At 44.5% G+C, this 20,807-nt stretch overlaps 1 protein-coding gene across 1 annotated transcript in view; it reads left to right on the top strand.

Moving 5' to 3' along the window:
• Window positions 1-3,815: 3,815 nt before the first annotated feature.
• The window catches only part of LOC118100414 (ankyrin-3), a 92,421-nt gene continuing 75,429 nt past the window's right edge, over window positions 3,816-20,807 (top strand). Inside the window, exon 1 of the mRNA XM_047338263.1 lies at window positions 3,816-4,193. Within this exon, the coding sequence (XP_047194219.1) occupies window positions 4,128-4,193 (66 nt within the window). The 5' untranslated portion in view covers window positions 3,816-4,127. The remainder of the gene's footprint in view (window positions 4,194-20,807) is intronic.

The raw sequence follows: 20,807 nt of genomic DNA, 5'->3' as shown, positions 1-20,807 counted from the left end.
GGGGATTCCTCCTCCTCCTCCTCTTCTGTGTAAATGAGACTCTTTCACTTTACAAGTGTTCGTTGACTCTGTGATTGGTCGGTTAAAAGAAGTAGAACCACACTCGTAGATTCTCCAGATTCAAAATGTTCACTTTCATTGTTGAAACAAACTCATGAGATTCACATTGGTTCTGTTTATTGCAGCACATTTATAACAACATTTATAACGACATTTAAATGTAATTACGTACAAAATGTAAAGATCGATGTCTCCTGCAAAGTATGAGAGCTGGATTTCTTGTGTTATTCCAGAGCATCTGTTTCCACGACTCTTTAGGAAAGTGGGTGAAACTCTCGGGATCAGTGTGAGACTGAGACATGTTCAACTTCCGTTTCCAAAGCCCCGATTGGCTCGTCCAACACAGCTCTCACAGTTTACGGTGTTGTCATCATGCAACGTTATGGTTGTTACCATGGCGATTCATCCTTTGCCATGGCAATGCCCTGGCAACCAAATATGAACCGAGACTAATTCTCTCCTGGCTGCCGATTATGACGACTCCATCCAAAGATCTCATTAATAAGCCGAGACGATCACTGATAGTTGAAATAAAGACATTTCTATTTTTTTGTTAATAAATATTTGGACATTCAAGGTCTGGACTGTCTCTGAACTGAGGAAGAGAACTACATCTAAACTAACTGCAAACCTGAAAACTCATCCGGAGCAAATGCACTGCACGTAAAATTCACGTTTAACTCTCCGCCCCAGCAGCTCCGGATATGAGCTGAACAACAAATCGAGAATATGTCATTTATAATTTCGCAGTTTAACCCACGGCTGCTTGCAACACGTTCACACCTGTGCTGAACAAGGTGTGTTGGGGGAAATGGGGCAGTGCTGGAGAACAAAGAGTGCATAGAGTGTAAATTCTCAGGGTTGAAACTGTAATTACGTGAAGAGCATCACAGAGCCGTGGGTCAGCGTCACAGGAAACTGTTTCCCCTGCAGCTACAGCTCTTTAGCTCACATCAGCGTCTCTGTCACTACGAACCCACGGCCAGTCACAGCTATCTCACTTCCTGTCGGAGAAACGCACATCACAGGCCTCAGTGAAGAACAGCACCTGACATGTTCACACACACACACACACACACACACACACACACACACACACACACACACACACACACACACACACACACACACACACACACAATCAGTCAATTTCAGACTGTAACATTGGTGGGAATCAAACCCTCGGTGTTGCTCTGGCACAACGTTTGCACCCGTTCAGGCCTTTATCTCCTATCAGTTTGTTTTTTTACCAGCGGTGATAATGTGAGTGTTTGACGTAGATAACACCGACTCAGACAAGCAGGCACAGGCCCAGTGGAACAGAGTCTGTTTGAATTCATTGTTGAATAGTTAAAACAAATAAGAGGATTATTTTCCTTGAGGTTATTCTGCATTTTGTGATGCAACAGGATGTGACACACGTCAAACTGACCCAATCAAAGTGAAGTGATTTTTCACTGGAAAAATTTTTCACTGGAAAAAGCGACACACACACACACACACACACACACACACACACACACACACACACACACACACACACACACACACACACACACACACACACACACACTCATCTGCCAATTGATTCACACACTTTCTGACAAAAACCTCCCAGACATCAGCGTTGTGTCCGTCTGTGATAGTCGTCGCTGCGTTGAGGAATGTCACATACAAACCTCCCAGTGTAAACACGGAGCTAAATATAGACGGGCGGTCTTCTTCTTCTTCTTCTTCTTCTTCTTCTTCTTCTTCTTCTTCTTCTTCTTCTTCTTCTTCTTCTTCTTCGTCTTCTTCTTCTTCTTCTCCTCCTCCTCCTTCTCCTTCTCCTCTCGCTCTGTGAAATAAACCATAACTGAAAACACTGAAATTATCCACAATCATTTTAATACCTACCTACAGGTGCTGTGTCTCCACTGTCCCATTAGTGACCCACTGGCAGTTCCCAGCCCGTCTCTCCTGTAACCACCGGCTCACTGAGCCTATTATCATTCACAGTTATGGAGCACTTACTGCGGAGCTAGAGAGCCACTCCCTGATAGGCCTTTAATGGCCGAGAACACGAGCCGTAAAAGTATTGTGTTACCTCCGGGTGCATGGACGCATCCGTTCAGAGGCACATTACTCTCTCTGTGTGTGTGTGTGTGTGTGTGTGTGTGTTTGTGTGTGTTTTTGTGTGTTTTGGTTTCGGGCTGTCGTATTGAATGTAGCCGGAGCAATGACGAGACGTATCAGAGAGACGGGGCTGGACAAAGAGACGGGGACGGGGGTGGGTGGAAGCAGACGACAGTACAGTGTGTGGTGACGAGACACAAGCTGAGAGCAGCTCATACATCAGCAAAGAGATAAGAAGACAAATTATATATTATTTAACTATAGAGCCCGACAATATGGATTTTTAGGGGCCGATATGAGGGATGTTTATAAAAATATATAGTACTTGAAAATGTTTATTTCTTGTACATATTTATCATCTCATAAATTGTCTAGTATTGATTTTTTAATTGTTTAAATGTAGCTTAACTTAACATTTTGAAATGCTTCTTTCACATGAATGCATCAGTGAGAAAAATAGAGACGAATACATATCGATAATATATAGATATAGATAAATTATAACACTCATGAGTACTTATGTAGATTCTGCTGCTGATATTTGTGCTTTTATATCAAGAAACATTTGCATACAGCATTTTTATAGTTTTCATTCTGTGGTATTTCTATTTTTACTTATATTAAAGATCTCAACTCTCATTCTAATTTCCTCAGAGCGTCTGTTTCATCCTGCTGGAGGATTTTAGGTTGTTGTTGTCGTAGCAGGCGGTGGCCACCAGATGTCAGTGCGAGCTCTTCAGTACAAATAGGAAGTGTTGGAGCAAAACTTGAAAGCTCGTCTCTCTCCACAAAAAACAGACACAGAGCAGCGACTAACCTCGACTCCAGACCCGAGTGACACAGCACGTTATTCTGCACTTTGATATCACACAGATATCATTATACTCTAGTAAAGCTTATTTCAGTTTGGTGTGAGAGAGAGAGAGCGACAGCAACAGATACAATCCTCAGTGGACGATACAGTTTTAATTGTACTGGGCTCACATTGGCATAATCCACTCACAACACACACACACACACACACAGACACACACACTCACACAGCAATAATCCACAGTAATCTGACACCAGAGGTTTTTCTGTCTCTGTTATTGATCAGGGAGAAGTGGTGGTGGAGGTGGTGGTGGTGGAGGTGTGGAGGTGACAGCTTGACCAATAGAAAGCCATCGCTCCATTCTCTTCCCCCCTGACGAATAAGCACTGTCGCCTCCTTTATTAGAGAGCTGTTGTATTAGCCTGCAGTTACACACACACACACACACACACACACACACACACACACACACACACACACACACACACACACACACACACACACACACACACACACACACACACACACACACACACACACACAGACACACCCACACACTGTCGTTAAGATGGTATTGATTGTTATTAATATTCAAGCCCCCGTAGCTTGTTGCTGCTCCGCTCTCACTTGTTGAGTGTGTGGGAGGAAACCACAGCCACAGACAGGTACGTGTGTGTCTGTCTGTGTGAGAGAGAGAGAGAGAGAGAGAGAGAGAGAGAGAGAGAGAGAGAGAGAGAGAGAGAGAGAGAGAGAGAGAGAGAGAGAGAGAGAGGGAGAGAGAGAGACAGGAGAGAGAGAGAGTCTGAAATACACAATGACGGAGAGAAAGTGAGAATGTGCGTCTCTCCATCGCTCCAGCTGGGCAGCCTTGCTGGCTCCTCTCCTCACGGACAGTGTGTTTGTGTGTGAGTGTGTGTGAGTGTGTGTGTGTGAGTGTGAGTGCGAGTGTGTGAAAGTGGGTGTGAGGAGCTGAGCGAGTCGGTCGCTGTGCACGTTGAGAGTGGCCGCCACTCCACTACTCTCCGCTCATCCATGCTGGATTAAAAAAACAGAAACCCCCTTTTTGGACTTGTACACACAGCTGTTTGGGACACACACACACACACACACACACACACACACACTCACAGCTGCTGAGATGAGCGAGGAGGTTAAAGAGAAGGCTACGGGGAAGTCGGCTCATCGCAAGAAGAAAGGAAAGAAGGTAAAAGAGAGATTGAGCCTGAGTTTGTAAACAACATGGTGTCAGCCCAGATTCAATCAGACAGGAAATCTGGGCTTCTAAAAAGTTAGAGATGATTATTTCCAAACATACGTGTGGTTTGATATCAGAGGAGGATTTTTACGTGTTCATTTGACACCTTTGGAAGTTGTGCATGTGTGGTTCTGTTGGTGGGAGAAGCTCGTTGGTGCCGTCAGCCTCTGTTTACCGGTGATTTGGTCACAGACTCAGGATCTGTGCAGAGCGACGACTCTTTTATGTTCCTCGTGTACATGTTGCTTTTATTTTTTTATTATTTGCGATGTGAGGATGTCGATGAGAAACCTCCTCTGTGTGGAATTGGACATTAAGTGCCTGTTAATGCTATAAGCGAAGGAGGGAGAGATGAGAAACAGAAAATGAAAGGATGAGAAGGTAAAAGATGACAAAGCATAAAGGGGCTAAAGGAGGAGGGAAGCCGGACGGGAGGTGAAAGTGAAAAGAGGAAGAAGAAGACGAGAGGAGGAAGAAGATGGAGACGTGCAGGAGAGAGAGAGTTGTATGTCTGGAAATGAATCAACACTTTTCAGCAGAGTGACATCATCAGTTCTTCTCTGAGCTACATCTGTGATGGATCCTGGCCAACGGGAAATCATCCTTTTGTCGTGATGGTGATGCGGTAAATTCCTCGTTCGGTGATTTTAAAAATATTGTTTTTCTTGTGCTCGACGAAGACGTGAGCATTTAGAGTTTTTACATTCGATGGCTGTCGGGCTAAGTGGGTGGAGTCTTGTGTGTGTGTGTCTGTGTTTTGTCTTTGTTTATGTCACCAAAACAACACAACACAAAACACTACCTGACACAAAAACATCATACATGACGTAATGTCCGTGTTGGACAAAGATTCCAAAGCTCAAGGATCTTAAAGTTTTCTCTCCGTTAGTTTCACATTGTAATTTAGAGAGTGCACTAAACAAAAATGTGTGCGTCCTGTCGTCATCACCTACGTCGTCTACCTGTACTTGACAAGTTGTTGGAGTCAATTTCTCATGAATGAGTTGTGTGTGTGCTTACACAATTGTTTTGTCCAGATAAGGCTACATCCCAGAGCTGGGTGTTCCTGTACTGTAGCCAAGTTATTGTTTGGTCAAGACAAGTTGTGTAACATCGTTTACTTAGAGGTCGAGCTAAGTCAGCGCGGCCACTGTATTCGCTAACGTTCATCGAAAGAAGTTGTATTTTGGTTAATGAACCGTTTCACTTTGTTAATTTCATTTCCACTATAATGTCCTCATTGCGTTACTACCAGCAAAATGAACGTCCTTGTCGTGGTCTGAACGTCTGAACCATCCATCCGAGTCTTTTTGCAAATGAAGTGATATTTTGCTTCGGACTCCCGTAGTGACGCTCGACTCGTTTTCAAAATGAGACTTTTCAGTTTGTTACTCTCCTCTGATATCGTAAAGTCCGCTCCAGTAGTGTGTGTTGTTGTGCGTTCATACATCAGTGTGCATGTTCTTTACTGCTGTGAAAGAGGCTGCTGGCTAAGCACCTTAAGATTTACGTCTAGTCAGCTGTTCTTAATTGTCTCCCTGTACACACACACACACGCACACACACACACACACACACACACACACACACACACACACACACACACTGTGCAACAGGTGCTTTTGGTTCTTCCAGAAGATAAAGAAGACAACAACAGAGTCTACATGATTTAGTTCGTCTTTTAATATCCTTGCCAGGTCCTTTTTGAGACGTCGTATTAGCGCTGAGATTAATGATTCTTTTTGTAATTGAATTATTAAAGTCGGTGCTGCAGAGAGGAAAGAAGGGGACGAGAGAAAGGACCAGAATATTACAGGAGGAGGAGAGAGACGGGATGAAGGAAGAAGGGAAGCGAAGTGAGGAGGGGACGGAATAGAGGGAGTGTAATGATTAAGTAGAGAGAGAGAGAGAGCGAGAGAGAGAGAAAGAGAGAGAGAGAGAGAGAGAGAGAGAGAGAGAGAGAGAGAGAGAGAGAGAGAGAGAGAGAGAGAGAGAGAGAGGGAGGGAGAGGGAGAGAGAGAGAAAGAGAGAGAGAGAGAGAGAGAGGGAGAGAGAGACCAGAGCTGGAACCTCGCGACTGAGACGGCGCCTCGACTGATGAGGGACGACTGTTGTTGTCGCTGTGATCCTGTGGAGAAGAGACAGTCTGGGGAGAAAAGGAAGGAAAAGAGGAGGAGAGGAGATGGTGAAAAGGAAAAGGAGTCTGAGGGCTCGGGTTTCAGGGAAGGTCGATTAGTAAAGATTAATAAAGTAGGAAGGATTTAAAAAGAATTAGTAGACAAGATACAAAGAGAGATCAGGGGAAGAGATGGTGAAATAAAAAACGACAGCAACCTGTTGTTGCTTTGAGAGAAGCGTCACTTCCTCTCTCCACCTGTTGGTTGGGACACAGAGAATCTGTATGAAATAATATCAGAAGATTATGAATTAAGGTGAAATGGGCTGTCGGGATGAAATAAGTTCAGGATGCCGTGAATAAAAAGCTCCAGTCGACATCAGACATTCATCAAAGTCTTTTTATTCCATTAAACTTAATAACACACAAACATTTAAACTATTTTGCAGCATTTAGATTTAGAATTTTCCTCGACACAAATTGAAAATATCCTTCACTGAGACTCTTCATTATTATATTTGACTTTATGAATACTTTCTTTTTACTGCCTCAGCTGTCATTACATGTCGTGTCTGTGACGATTACAGAAAAGGGAGGGAGAGTGGGAGACAGGGGGGGGGTCAGGAGCTTAGCATTAGCAGGTGTGTTAATGGATGTAACTATGACAACCACCGACCCGCTGGGAGAGGGAGGAAGCGAGAGAGCCCGTTTGGAGCTGAGGAAGTTAGTCATCAGGTGGAGAGATGTCGTGCAGCTTCACATTAAATATCGAGTGGAGATATTCCTGTTGAGTACACTGAGCCGGGATGAACTCGGGTCTCAGAGGTGAAAGACAAACTCATATGTGCCGTCGCACCCTCGTCCGTGTGCGGGTGTGCGTCCAACATCCTGGTATGCGTATTACATTTTTACTTTGTAACTCAAAGCCCGTCGGGTTGAGTCTCGTAACCGAGGAGGGGGGACGTGTTCTGAGAGATACCTCAGCAGAGCGCAGCGATGTCGACGGCATCAAATCACCAAACAACCTGCTTGAATCTGCTGCTTTTTGATCCACAATTTGATTAAAAAAGGTGATTTTATCTGCCACAGATTGACCGTTTGTGCTCAGTATCGAGATTAATGAATCAAAAATCCTGAACGCAACACGATATGAACCCAGAAATAAAACATCCACATCTGCTAGATGGAGGTGCGTCTTTGTTTTTCTGCTGTTTTAGTGAGAGAAGTGGACGGCTGCTTATGTAACACGACTGCCCACGTTCAGTCATTTCCAACCCACACCCTCTCCAACGTCAATACTGTCAATGCTTTCAATATGAAGTGGTTCAGCTTCAGCACACTGGGAATCTGATGGAGGCAAAGTGCAGTGTAAGAAAACAAGAGGTGGAAATTCAAATTCGTGAAAGTACACTCACCTGTATATAAAGACATTCATGGTTCCCAGAGGATTTATCCTTTAGTGTCATCACCAGTTTGACATCGTTGGTTTTGAGTCATTTGTGGACAATGTAGGATTAATGTTGTGACAAGATATCCCCAAAACAGTTTGTTGTCTGTATTTGTTTTACAATAATAGGCACTAGGCACTAATTTATTATAATTCCTCCTGTTTCCATTTTTTTAAATGGCCCAAATTTGTTATTTAAGGTCTTTTCGACTGTTGAACCACACTTTGAACTTGTTCCTAATAGTTTCAGTTGACATCGCATTATTTCCACTGTGGCCTGAGCTTCCTGGTCGTCCAGAGGGTGGTGCTGGGTGGAGTCAGACAGGTTACTCTACACCGGGGCTGTAATCCCTGGCTGGAATGCCCGGTGCACAGCAGTTTGCGAGCGCGGATCTGGCTGCCCTCGCGCACGGCTCACCATTCCTGTTGAGACAGACATTGCCAGAGAAACCCGATGACTCCTCCGGCACTGTTACGAGCCATCGATAAGAGTCGGGTCCACGGCGCGGTATGGGCGCCGGGGCCGCGGGCCCTTCTCTGAAAGCAGGAAGTGTTGGCTGCAGAGTGAAACATTAACTGATGAGACGCCCATTCTGAAAATTCTGCTGGCTTGCTCAGAAAGTCGGCAATGTTATACTCGAGCCGCACCTCTGACGGTTCAAAAGGGGGTTCCAGACATCCCTCCACCCAGCCATGCTTCCCTTCTCCTCCTGGAGGATCCTTTGGGTGTTCCCACGCCAGATGGGATGCGTTGTCCCTCCAGTGAATTCTGGATCTACCCCGGGGGTCTCCTCCCTAGAAAACCTCCACCCAGAATACCTCAAATGTGAGGTGCCCCCGAGGAACTCAACTGGTCCCTTTCGATTCGAAGGAGAAACGACTCTACTCCTTTCCCACTGCCAGTAGAGCAGTTGTACCTTTTTGTTGTGGTGGGTTTTCTGACCAGTGGAGAGGGGCTGTTCAGAAACGATGAAGAGGCAACGAAAAGGCCATTCGGTCTAAAGGTGACATTGCTATTTGCTTCATTTTTCTAAATATGATTTTAAGGGTTTCAGGACTCTTCTTTGTTTGAAAAGGTCACAGTAGGTGGAATAATACACGCGAAAGTTCAAGAGCCTAATTGAAGGGCTCATTCTAGTTTGTATCCAAAAAGTAAATCCCACACAAAATGTAATTATCCAAACCGTAATCAACAACGTCAGGTTATACAGGCACAGCTCATGGGTATAGTTTCATTTGGGCTTTTCAGCAACCAGTTGATTCTGATGATAACGTTGGAAGTACGAATCAGGAGCCGACCGCAACACTGCAGGTTCTTCCTTTTGCATCATGCGGCAATTCTCTCTCCCTCTTCCCCATTTATTGTGTGGAGAGATACATTCTAGCCAAAGAAGCAGAGTATAATGAAGCTGATGATATTCTTTGGGGTGCGGGTTCTGCCAGCGAGGTCCCTGAGAGCCAACATATTGTGTATTTTGCTGATGCAGCCGTGGAGCAGAATGCTGCGCTTGGCTCTAATTCTCACTTCACGGGAACAGGATGGGAGCTCTGGTCTGTGGCTCATTCAAACACACACACACACACACACACACACACACACACACACACACACACACACACACACACTCTGTAGTATATATATCTCATGGACTGTCCATCTTGTCGTCCACACATTTGGCTCGTGTTTTGTTTAAGGGCCTAAGTAGTTGCCGTATTGAATTCTGTGCAATTTGGAGAAGTGATATACGTTCAACCGAGTTCATCGTGTCTTCTCCCAGGTCCTCAGATGAACCACAGTAGTGGTCGGAAACTGGCAGCCGGCCCATTTGACTATTTCAATCTCAACATATCATTCACCTCCTCTTAAGCAACTGGTCTACAAAGTAAAAGCACAACATTTGTTTTGTTGCTAAAGGGCTTTACATCGAGCGGAATTACAGAGCTTTTATTTTGAAGTAGTTTGGACCATAGATTGTGCCGGTTGATTAACAGACTCTGAAAAAGTCGAAATGGAAAGTATGAAAACATAACTGCAGTTTAGTGAATCTTTCAAACTTATATATATAAGACACACAAAAAAAATATACCTAATCTGGTTGATCATGGATGCACAATGGCTCCAGTGCAGATAAACCAGGTAGGATGAAGTTAGGCTGTTTATAAAAAGCTCTGCACACAAAGAATAAAAAGTGACAGTAGATTGTAGAAGAGTTTGAGGACGACTCACTAATGAGGAGGAATAAATCGGAAGTCGCTGAACACAGAACAAGAGAACACAGCGTTACAAGCAGGTTCAGAATGTGCACTAAAACAGATTAAGAGGATTTCAGTCGAGACTACGAGGGAGAAAAAGTGAGACTGGTTCAGTTCCAAATGTAAATTGCTGCGTTTGCCTCGTTCAGCAGTTTACTAGGACTCAGGACTGCAGACCTTTCTCTTTTCTTCCCCTATAATAACTGTGACTTTATCAACTACCAATCCTCAGCATGAAGGTACGACGGTGTATTAGGAAGATGTTGAAGAAAAGATATCAAGGATAAAGTTGTAATATTAAGAGAATAAAGGTGCTGATTGCTCAGCTGTGTTTGACGCGACAGCACGTGGCCGGGGGGCATTGGGTTTCTGGCTTGTTGTGAAAAGTAACAAGTATGTGCAAAGGACAAAAATATAAAAATCATTCAATCGCAGGGATAAAAGGTGTTTTCTGTACAATGGTGAACATTTTGAGCCAGTTGTCATTTTTATAGCTTGTTCCCGAGGCTCATTTTGTTATATTGAGAACGATCTTTGTGTGAAGTGTGGAGCCAGTGAAGCAGGAATCACTGTAACAAATACCAGCGCTGAAGGTCCCTGCTGAGAGAAAGAGAAAATCCTCTCGTACTACTTTGTGTCAAAGACCGTAGAGAATCGTCAAATGTGCACAAATACCGTGTAGCTGTGGAATTAGCTTAATGTCAGAGGGACTGACTAAGCAGCGGCAGCCTCAGAACCAGCCGCGGCTTGCAGAAAAACTGGCAGAGTGTCAGCAATAGATCACTGTTCGATACCTACACCAGCAATAAGGGAGCTCAACCCCTCGAGCGTACGCTTCCCAACTCGGGGGCCGACGAGCAGCTCCATCTCCAAAGTGCATTCATTGGCCCCGGGGCAGAAATACAAGGCGCTGTAATCAGAGAGTAGATCTGAACTTTGGTTCAAATAAAACAGGCCTGACGCAGTTCGGAGGAAAGCGTGCGGAGCCTGGAGTGAAGGGATGGCGCTCGGGTGAAGGTGTCACACGGTTAATGTGACTGTGGCCATGGCAACGGGGGCTGTGCAGAGGGTGATGTCATGGTTTGAGGGGAAGCATCCATCTGCTTCCCGGTATATTAGTCACTGTTCTTCATCCAGTCATCCCCCTTCCTCCTGAATGCCCCCCGCTTATTTCTCCCAAGTGTCATTATCTCTCTTTAGCTCCTCTTCTCCTCCCCTCAGATTCTCCTCCTCTTTCTTTCCCAGCATCCTCGCAGTGTTCTCTAAATCCTGAGGAGCTGGTGGCTGCTGGTTTCAGCCTCTTTATCCAATTTAAGCCATTGAACAAACATCTGTGTTATAAGAGCGACTTAAAATGACAAAAACCTTTTTATGAAATAGTTATTTATTGTGTACTTTGATTTTTAGTTTGGTCTGTGTCCCATCTATTAAAGCCTATACTGCAGCCAGCCACTAGGGGGTGATCAAGATGATTTGGCTTCACTTTTGAGGAGCTGCCTCCACATGTGTATGTGTGAGTCCTCCGTAAACCTTAGCGACCTTACCAACTCAAAGTCTGTCCTCAAAAAAGTTCAGCTATTGTTGAAATGTATTCCTCGTGTCTTTGATCGTCTTGCTTGAACTATTGGCCACACTGCCCCCTGACGATTTCTGGTGGTACTACTACGTCTGTTCCTTCTATATCCGTCTATAATACGAAAGAAATGAACGCATGTTACGAACAGAAGGCTCCGTCCGTTTCAATGTACGTGTCTAACGTTGAGCGTAAATTAGCCTTAAGAGTACGAATGACAGATTAAGAGCGGAAGAGGAAGAGGAAGCAGTGCAGTGATGATGTGAGGAGGATGAGGAGGATGAGGAGGATGAGGAGGATGAGGAGGATGAGGAGGGTGAGGAGGACGAGGAGGATGAGGATAGGCAGACGGCAGAAGGGTTTCTGGACCAGGACATTGAGAGCACTGGCAGATCGCCTGCTGGAAACACCGAGACTGTTCCTCACACACACTGAGACGCACGTCATCAATGTGTGTGTGTGTGTGTGTGTGTGTGTGTGTGTGTGTGTGTGTGTCAGAAGCGAAAGATTTACAGTTAGATGCAGCACACGTCAAACATGTCATGTAACCCGACTACAGAAAAGCGTGTAAAACACCATCAAAGAGGCAAAGCACCCACTGCCTGTTACATAAACACACACACAACAACACAAACACAAAAACACACACACACACACACACACACACACCACACACACACACACACACACACACACACATATATCCACTTTGTAAAATCAGCACAAAAACAGCAATCGTGTACAATAAAATAATTAGTTGCTGCAAACACCACATTTCCGAGCTGAGTGCACGGTCACCTCAAAAAATAAAACACAATATTAATGACACCACTAATATTGTTCATGCGTAGATGTGACCTCGTGATGCAAACTCAGATGAACCTCTGCTCAGGTTCTGGTGGCTCATTAAATACTTTGATTAAAGCCTAATGTTGATCTGTGGAGCTTCTGTATCAACCTGTGTTCAGAAAGAAAGAAACGTCCACACGAGAACCTCCTTATAAAAGCTGTGGAGAATATCCGAACCCAGCAGGAGATCCTGAAAGGAAAATGAGGAACAAGGAATAGACACCGACAGACCCAGTGACCTATTTACCTGATCGTGAACCTTCCTCCTCTCTCTTCTCTCCTCCATCACCTTCTGCTCTTTTTATTTCTCATCACCGGTTCTCTTCCACTCCCTCATCTCTCATTCTCTCTTTTTTATTTCTACCTCCTCCTCCTCCTCCTCCTCCTCCTCTTCCTCCTTCCTCCGTCCCGTGCCAGCGGCCACACGCCTGCTACTTGACGCGTTGCCATGACAGCCGGCCAAGGTGTTATCACCGGGGTCATTTGCATAGCTCTACCGAACATGCCCGCCCGAGTTAGGTCAGGATACCCGTCCTGAAGAGGCTGCATCCTGTTGAGCTCGAGTATGAGCTCGCTGCGTGTGTGTGTGTGTGTGTGTGTGTGTGTGTGTGTGTGTGTGTGTGTGTGTGTGTGTGTGTGTGTGTGTGTGTGTGTGTGTGTGTGTGTGTGTGTGTGCACGGATTAGGATGAGCTCTCAGTGTCTATAATGGAAAGTTCATGTCTAATTAACCTTTATAATGTCAGGAGGGTTATCATTCCACATGGATTAGAGTAGAGCTTCAGAACACACACACACACACACACGCACACACACACACACACACACACACACACACACACACACACACAGGGATTTGCTCTCCGTAGACGACCAGATGAAAGTGTAATGAACTATTTAACTCCAGTGTCACTTCAGATCTTCCTCCAGGACGGTTTCTGATCTCTAATAGTTATTGGCCAGTGATAAGTGCGACTTCTACAACGTTAATCCTCAAAAACCAATCATCAAATAACCCATCATCTTGTTACTAGGCAGAATAACAAGCTTGTGATGAGGAGACCCAGTGGACACATTGAATTCTCTTCATGTTTTCAGGCAGTTTCAGTTTAATCTGAATAAAACAGTCAATGCAAAGGGATCTTTTCTTCCTTTGATCCCATTAAGAGTGGCTGTTGCTATGGTGACAGCTTATTGGGGTTCAAATAAATAAATCACCAAACTGATATGTTGAAATTAAATATTTTGTACATTGAAAAACTCTGATGAACTTTATATACAAAACGGTTTCTGTGTCTTGAATATTAAAGTAAAACAACATTTAACTTGTGAAAACACACATGAAGGAGATGTTTTACATGTGATGAATTTAAATATAGGGACGTGATTTTGGGAAATTTTTTATATTAGGGAATGAAATATTGTTTAATACCCATATCCAATCAACTAAGGTACATAAAAACTAAGATGTCTTCCTCAAACTCTTATGATAAAGACACGTAGTGTAATAGAAGCTTGATAATATGAAGTTTAACCATAAAATATATTATAAATAACTATAAAATATAAAGAAAACACAAAAACTACCAAGTAAATAGATTTGGAAAAAGGAAAATTTACTTTTTCTCTATTTAAAACAAAACATAAATGCATTTTTTCTGCCTTGTTTATTAGGGTTAGGGGTTAGGGTTAGGGTTAGGGGTTAGGGTTAGAATAAAATAAAATTAAATAAATAAATAAATAAAATAAAAGTTTTCATATTGAAGCATATCGGCAAAAATCAAGACAGATACCGATATGTCTATGAAAGGCCAATTTCTTATTAATTATTATTAATAAAAAGTTGATCGAGCTCTAATATTTCAGTATTTCCCCCCCCACTCTTATTAACCTTACATGTAAGTGCACAGAGCTGTACTGTTCTGTACAACACTGAACATACAATATTAAAAGTTGCCTTGAACATACTCCATTCTTAAATAGATCTATGTGCTGCTGTGGAGGGATGTGGAAATGTGACGGAGCGTGATGTGGTGTGATATGGCGCCGGTGTGGCGAAGGGATACTCTGCTCGTGAGTGCTATTTGTGGCTCGTGTATCTGGTTGCCGTGGAGACAGCCGGCAGAGAGCCAGCAGGAGACCGGAGTTGACCTCCGACAGACGGACGGTTGCAGAAAAATAAATAACCGCCTCCCCTAACACACACACACGTGAACAATTTCCCTCAGTGAAGTTTTTCAAGTGGCTGTTGATAAACCCTCATTCGTCCCTCGTCCTCGGCCTTCGGGTCGCGTCCCGCTCTCACCCGACTCCGCAGTGGGTTCACATGCTGTCTGAGCTGAGGTCCGTCCTTCTGAAGATGAGGTTGATGTGCACTCACCACTAACACCAGAGTCATTGTTGTTGTGCGGCCACAGCAACACCACAGGGCCGAGTCACTGGAGTGTAGTTGTGACGGAGTTGACCTTTTCCCTCGTGTGCCAACAACCCTTTACTCTCTTCCTCGTCTTTCCAAGCTGACGTCTTCCTCGTCTTCCTCACGTCTCTGAGTAGCAGGAGCTTTGGGTTTGAGTGTGGTTGTTCGGTTCTGCTTTGACATTCGAGCCGCGGCGCTGATGGAAGATGGAAGCAGGGCAAGATGTACGACGTCCACTAACATGAACTCAGCCGTGTTCCTAATGGACTCTAATCATTTTATGGGCTGTCTGGGGCCCGGCCACACCCAAACTCCCATGATCAAATCTGCCCGACTCATCCTGCAGGCCAGCCGACTTCAACCAGTTCCTGACAGTGTGTGTGTGTGTGTGTGTGTGTGTGTGTGTGAGAGAGACGCTCTGATGTGTTTTTATTTCCATCTGTAGAATCTGGATTCTGCTTTGTCAGTGTGGAGAGACTGAGACAGGAAGAAGTGAAGTGTGTGAGATCGACACAGACAGACAGACAGAGACTAGGAGACAGACGGGGAAGACGGAGGCAACGTCATGTCTCAACAATAAGAGCACGTCTTGGATTTGACAGCCGAGCGTCCCCTCAAGGGCTGAACTGTGTGTTTATTAGAGGGGAGGGTGGATATTTAGACAGTGGGAGGAAGCACAGACGCGTCGTCCGTCTTTTTAAACACAATGTTTCTCACACACTGAGTTTCAGGCCTCGTTTCCAACATCAGAACATTTCAGTCATTTAGGTTTTAAAGACTGAAGAAGCAGAAGCATCTCACAGCCTTTTAATGACCTGGCTCCAAATGGGCCGGCATCCACATCTCACACACACACACACACACACACACACACACACACACACACACACACACACACACAGTGTTGAAAGCTTTCATTAAGTGCAATGAAAATATTAATACAGCCTCTTTTTTTTTTAGCCTACATTCATTTTAAAATCCTTTATTTCTCATTGCGATGCATCTGTAGTGAAATCTGCAGCCTGATGGTTTTATTTTCTTCCAGCTCAGCTCAGCTTTTCGTCTTTTGTCTCGTTTTAAATGCATTTTCTGGCCCTGGCAAAGTAAAACTTTCACCTTGTCAGCATATTTTGTATTTGTGTGCGTTTCTTTTGTGTGCTGTCGTCGCTGAATCCGGTATCTGCCTCTCCAGAGACCAAAGAATCTCAATGATCAGGCTGCTGTCTGGAGGCTGGATTATATATTCACGTTTAAGAAGAACGCTAATTCACAAAGCTGCATGAATTGTGGGTATCGACGTCCTCGAACGTCGTTGTTTCTAAGTGGAGCTCGGCTTCACGGTGAAGCCGCCGGGTTGAGAGCATCTTAATTGCGTCTAATTGGACGTGCTATCAGGATGTGGTGGGACTTAATGCAGGAGAAACGAGCTGGATATCGGCTGCGGAGACTGAAACTCAATCAGCAGCATGAAAAAAAAGTGATGTTTTTAAAGTCCCTTGACTCCAAATGGATTATGGGAACCACGCGGGACTGAATTAATCCCATGAGTTGCTCTTTAAGGGAAAAGCCATCGATGTGGTGCTGAACTGGTGATGTTGTAATCCCCCCTGGTGTTTCTAACTGATCTTCAGTTCAGCTTCACTCTTCAACTTTTGCAATGTGAGGCTTTTTTTTGTCTGTGTAATGCTGCCCTCAAGTGGTCAACTGCACCTAGTACGTAATGCACTGTGTGAAGAGCAGACACACGCACACACAAAACACACACACACACACACACACACACACACACACACACACACTTTTGAAGTGTCCCTGTCTGTAACTTCTAAAGTATTTGCGTCCAGCTCTCCATGATTCACTGACCAATAAGTCAATAATTAATCAATAATTAATCATTAACAACTGGACTAACAAACTAAAACTTAAAGATTTAAACTGAACTGTGTAAAAAAAAAAGACGACGAGACTCCTCTAGGGCCACTAGAGGGAGCCAAACACCAAAGGAAGAATCATGATAAATACCAGAATTCAAATATTTATTTTTGTCTTTGTTTTATTTCATCATTTGTAATTATAATCCTCAATATTATTTAAATTTCCTATAGGTCTATCAACAAAAAAATTATAACAACTGAATTTATTGTTTAAATTGTTTTATTAAACAAAAATCCTAAATGTCCTATTTCTTTCAGGAAGGATCTCTCTCTTCTTTAAGTCGTTAAGGATCAACACTGTCGATAATAGACAGAGATGGAAAAACGTGTGATGTCGTCAGCTCCATAAACCTTCAGACGTCTTATTGTGAGGCCACTTTTAAATGTCTGATCCATGTAGCGAGATGTCACCTGCTGTTAATCCCTGTTGCAGCACAGACACAAGTCGTTTCAGGGCTAAAACACCTCCTTCATAAGCTCCTCTTACAGATGGAGATAATGAGGGATTAGTCTAATAAATCCCGTCTGAAGTCAGACTCCGACAGATACTTATTATTGGTGCAGGGACGGAAGTTTGCCCAGTGAATGAGCAGCCGGGACTTTTTCTACTTAATGGAACATGTGGTTTTAAATTCATTCAGATTTTAAGTTTCTTTTTTTTAGCAAAATAAGCTCCTGGAGACTGTGAACGACACTTGGAACAACGTGCACTTCAAGTTAGCGCAGTTTAAAAGAGCTTAAAAGATTAAAAGTGTCTAAACATATGACACGAGAATTATCACAACCTTCGACCTGCTGCTCTTAAACAGCTGCACCGTGCAGATGTGCAGTCGGTGGTAACATCTGCAGCCAGTGGTGGTTTGATTCCAGTCTCCTCTGCTTATTACCTCCACGAAGTAGATTCTCACCCTCGCTCCTTTTGATTTAAGGATGATTTTGCAAAAACTACTAGACTGATTTCCACGAATCTTTGAGGAAGGATGCGTCAGTGAAGAGATTTCATTTTTCACTTTGTCATTGTGAGATAGGACGTTTTGTGACGTTTGCTTTGATTTCCCAGGGAATAATTCTTGATATTTTTTAGTGTGTTCAGATCCACATAAAATTCCGGATCTAGTGAATTTAAATATTACTGTCTTTAGGTTTTAGGCTGGGGTTTGGTCTCTTCTCTAAGACTAGTGTGGATATGATACCTAATTATCTGTGGGCATCTTCCTTTGTAAAAACCTTTTCTATCTTCGCCTCATCTTCTCCAGCTCTCCCCTTTGTTATTGTCGTTTTGTGGGTGGGACCTTCCCTTCCCGAGCAGCCAATGGCGTCTCTTTTCTCATCCCAGACAGCCAATGGAAAGGAGGTTCTGTGTCACATGTCCTTGTCATGCAAACCCCGTCCCCCGTCCCCCGTCCCCTCTCCCATGTTGTAAATATTGAAAGGCTGCAGTGTAGAGCTGAGCTCACACACTGGAAACATGCAGAGACCAATCACATCACATCCTGAACACAAAGACTGTCACGTGGAGTTTTATGGGTTGACTGGTTTTAAACTGGTTTTACACTGGATCAAAGAAAAAAAATCAATTTGTCACAAACTGGATTTTATGCTTAAAAATCAATTAAAATCAGATGTTTTCCTTAAACATATCTAATTGTGCACACTTTTAATCCTCAGACCCTCAAATAAAGAAAATCTCACATAACTGTGAAAAATCTGCAACAGAGGGAGGGAGATCCCGACTTCTTGATTGCCTCCTGGTGGCTGGCTGCAGTATAGTTCATAAACCCTGCCTCCTCCATGTTAGTGGTTGGGAGACATGCCGGGAACGATACTATTCAGACTCTGGCGCCAAATGACGGCGTTGGTGCACAAGCGAGCGTTCGTATCTGCGATATTTGGGTCTTCAGAGACATGAGTCCGACTCCAACTGACGTCAAACGATTATTTCAGGGTTATTTTTGGTACAAACACATTCAAATGTGCGTATTCGAACACTCAGAGTGACAGGATTTCACATTATTTTGACATTTCTTTGAATTAGAAACCAATGAAAGTTAATTTAAGTGGATAAAAGGTTCAGCTTGATATTTATTTATCACAGAACACACGCAGTGAAATAAGTTTCCCACCAGGAGCCTCGTGGCTGCACTCGTCCTGCACGCTGTGTTGTCCTGAACACCCAGCGTGTGTTTGTGCTGCGCCTCGCTCGCTCGCTCGCTCTCTTTATCTCTCAGTCGTAAGCAGCCGGTGCGGAGCAGAGGTATCCATCCATCCCTGCTCCCTCCCTCACTCCTCCTGCTGCTCTCTCACCCCCTCCTCTCTCACCCCACCCTCCTCATCCTCCTCCTCCTATCTCAACCTCCTTTCCTCTGTCAAATCCCTCCTGTTCAGTCACGGACTGTGTGAGTGTGTGAGTGTGTGTGTACATAGAGGATGGCTCTGGCTCAGGTGCAGGGATCCAGCTCGAGGAACCAGTGAAGCAGGCAGCTGGACCAGTACCTCCACCCAGACCACAGAGCTCTCTGCTGGGCTAGGGGCTGGACACCTGAAACCCTGGAGCTCCATTGACATAACTGTTTTTTATACATTTTTCTTAAATCAAGAGGACTCAACCAGACTGAGGATCATACAGATGTATTGTTTTTGTATTTGCTGCACTTATTTTGCACAGTTTTGAGCAGCTGCCTTCCGAGCGCTGGAGGATTATGTCCTGGTTCTGTCCTGCCCCAGACTGGACCTGAGCGTCTGCCCTGTGTGGATCGCTGCTGAGGGAGATAAGGAACAAAAGAAAGAGGGGGATCTTGTAAAAGAGGAGAGGAACATCCGTCTGCCTCTCTCATACTTGTGAGGACTCCCTCTCTGACAAAACCTCAGCTGAGGAGCGGAGGAACAAAAAAGATCATCAGGAGCTAAGAGGAGAAAAAGGCTGAAGGGGGGAAGACTTGGTGTCCACCCTCCATTCATCCCTCCATCCATCCCTCCTCCCCTTGTTTCCCACCTGTGAGGATTAATTGGGCCGGAGCAGCATGGCGCACGCCGCCTCGCAGCTGAAGAAAAGGGCGGACGAGAACCTCAACACTGTGGAGGACGAGAAGGAGAAGAAGAAGGCGGCGAAGAAGCGTTCTGAAGAGACGAAAAGGTAGAGAGAGAGAGAGGGGGAGGAGGGGAGGAGGAGGGAGGGGTGAGGGACGGGTGAGGAGTTTGGAGAAGGAAGCTGGAAAGTAATGGAGGAATGAGAGCACGGAGCTGACACAGGGCAGAGAGAGAGAGAGAGAGAGAGAGAGAGAGAGAGAGAGAGAGAGAGAGGATTGTCTTTTGTCATGATGCAGCACACACACACACACACACACACATGCTCACACACATGCACACCCGGCGGGATAAGGAGGGTGGTCCCACTGGGAATACCGAGGGGGTGGGTGGTGTGAAAAAGACAGAGGGAGATGGATGAGGAGAGAGCGAGAACAGGAAAAAGAAAGGAAAGATGACAGGAACCAGCGATGGAGGACGGGTTGTCTCTTCAGGCTGCGCTGTTCCTATTAATAAGATGTGAGACACGGAGATTGTTCACACAAAAAAATGACAAAAAGAGTTTTTAGTTCTTTTAAAAAATAATTTCGTTTAGCTTTATAATGTGTCCCCCCCCTCTCTCCACTGTGTCACTCAAATAAATAGTGTTGTGACGTGAGAGGTGTGAGTTCAGGGGAGGAGAGGAGGCGACAATCATCAGCAGTCACACCCTGCGGTTAGTGTGGGTTGTGTATTTGTGTGTGTGTGTGTGTGTGTGTGTGTGTGTGTGTGTATACGTCACAATGCAAGGACAAAGTTAAGACTTGACACACACACACACACATCCATTAGGTGATCGATAGGTCTGACTTCCAATCAATAACCGTCCTGCTGCCGTGACGACCACATCTGGAAAATATATACGTTTCAGACAACGACGCTTCGGTGTTTGAATAATTTTGTCGAAACTTGCT

Source organism: Hippoglossus stenolepis, chromosome 21 (genome assembly GCF_022539355.2).
Source record: "Hippoglossus stenolepis isolate QCI-W04-F060 chromosome 21, HSTE1.2, whole genome shotgun sequence".
Lineage (NCBI taxonomy): Eukaryota > Metazoa > Chordata > Actinopteri > Pleuronectiformes > Pleuronectidae > Hippoglossus > Hippoglossus stenolepis.
This window is presented reverse-complemented; position numbering and strand designations above follow the sequence as displayed.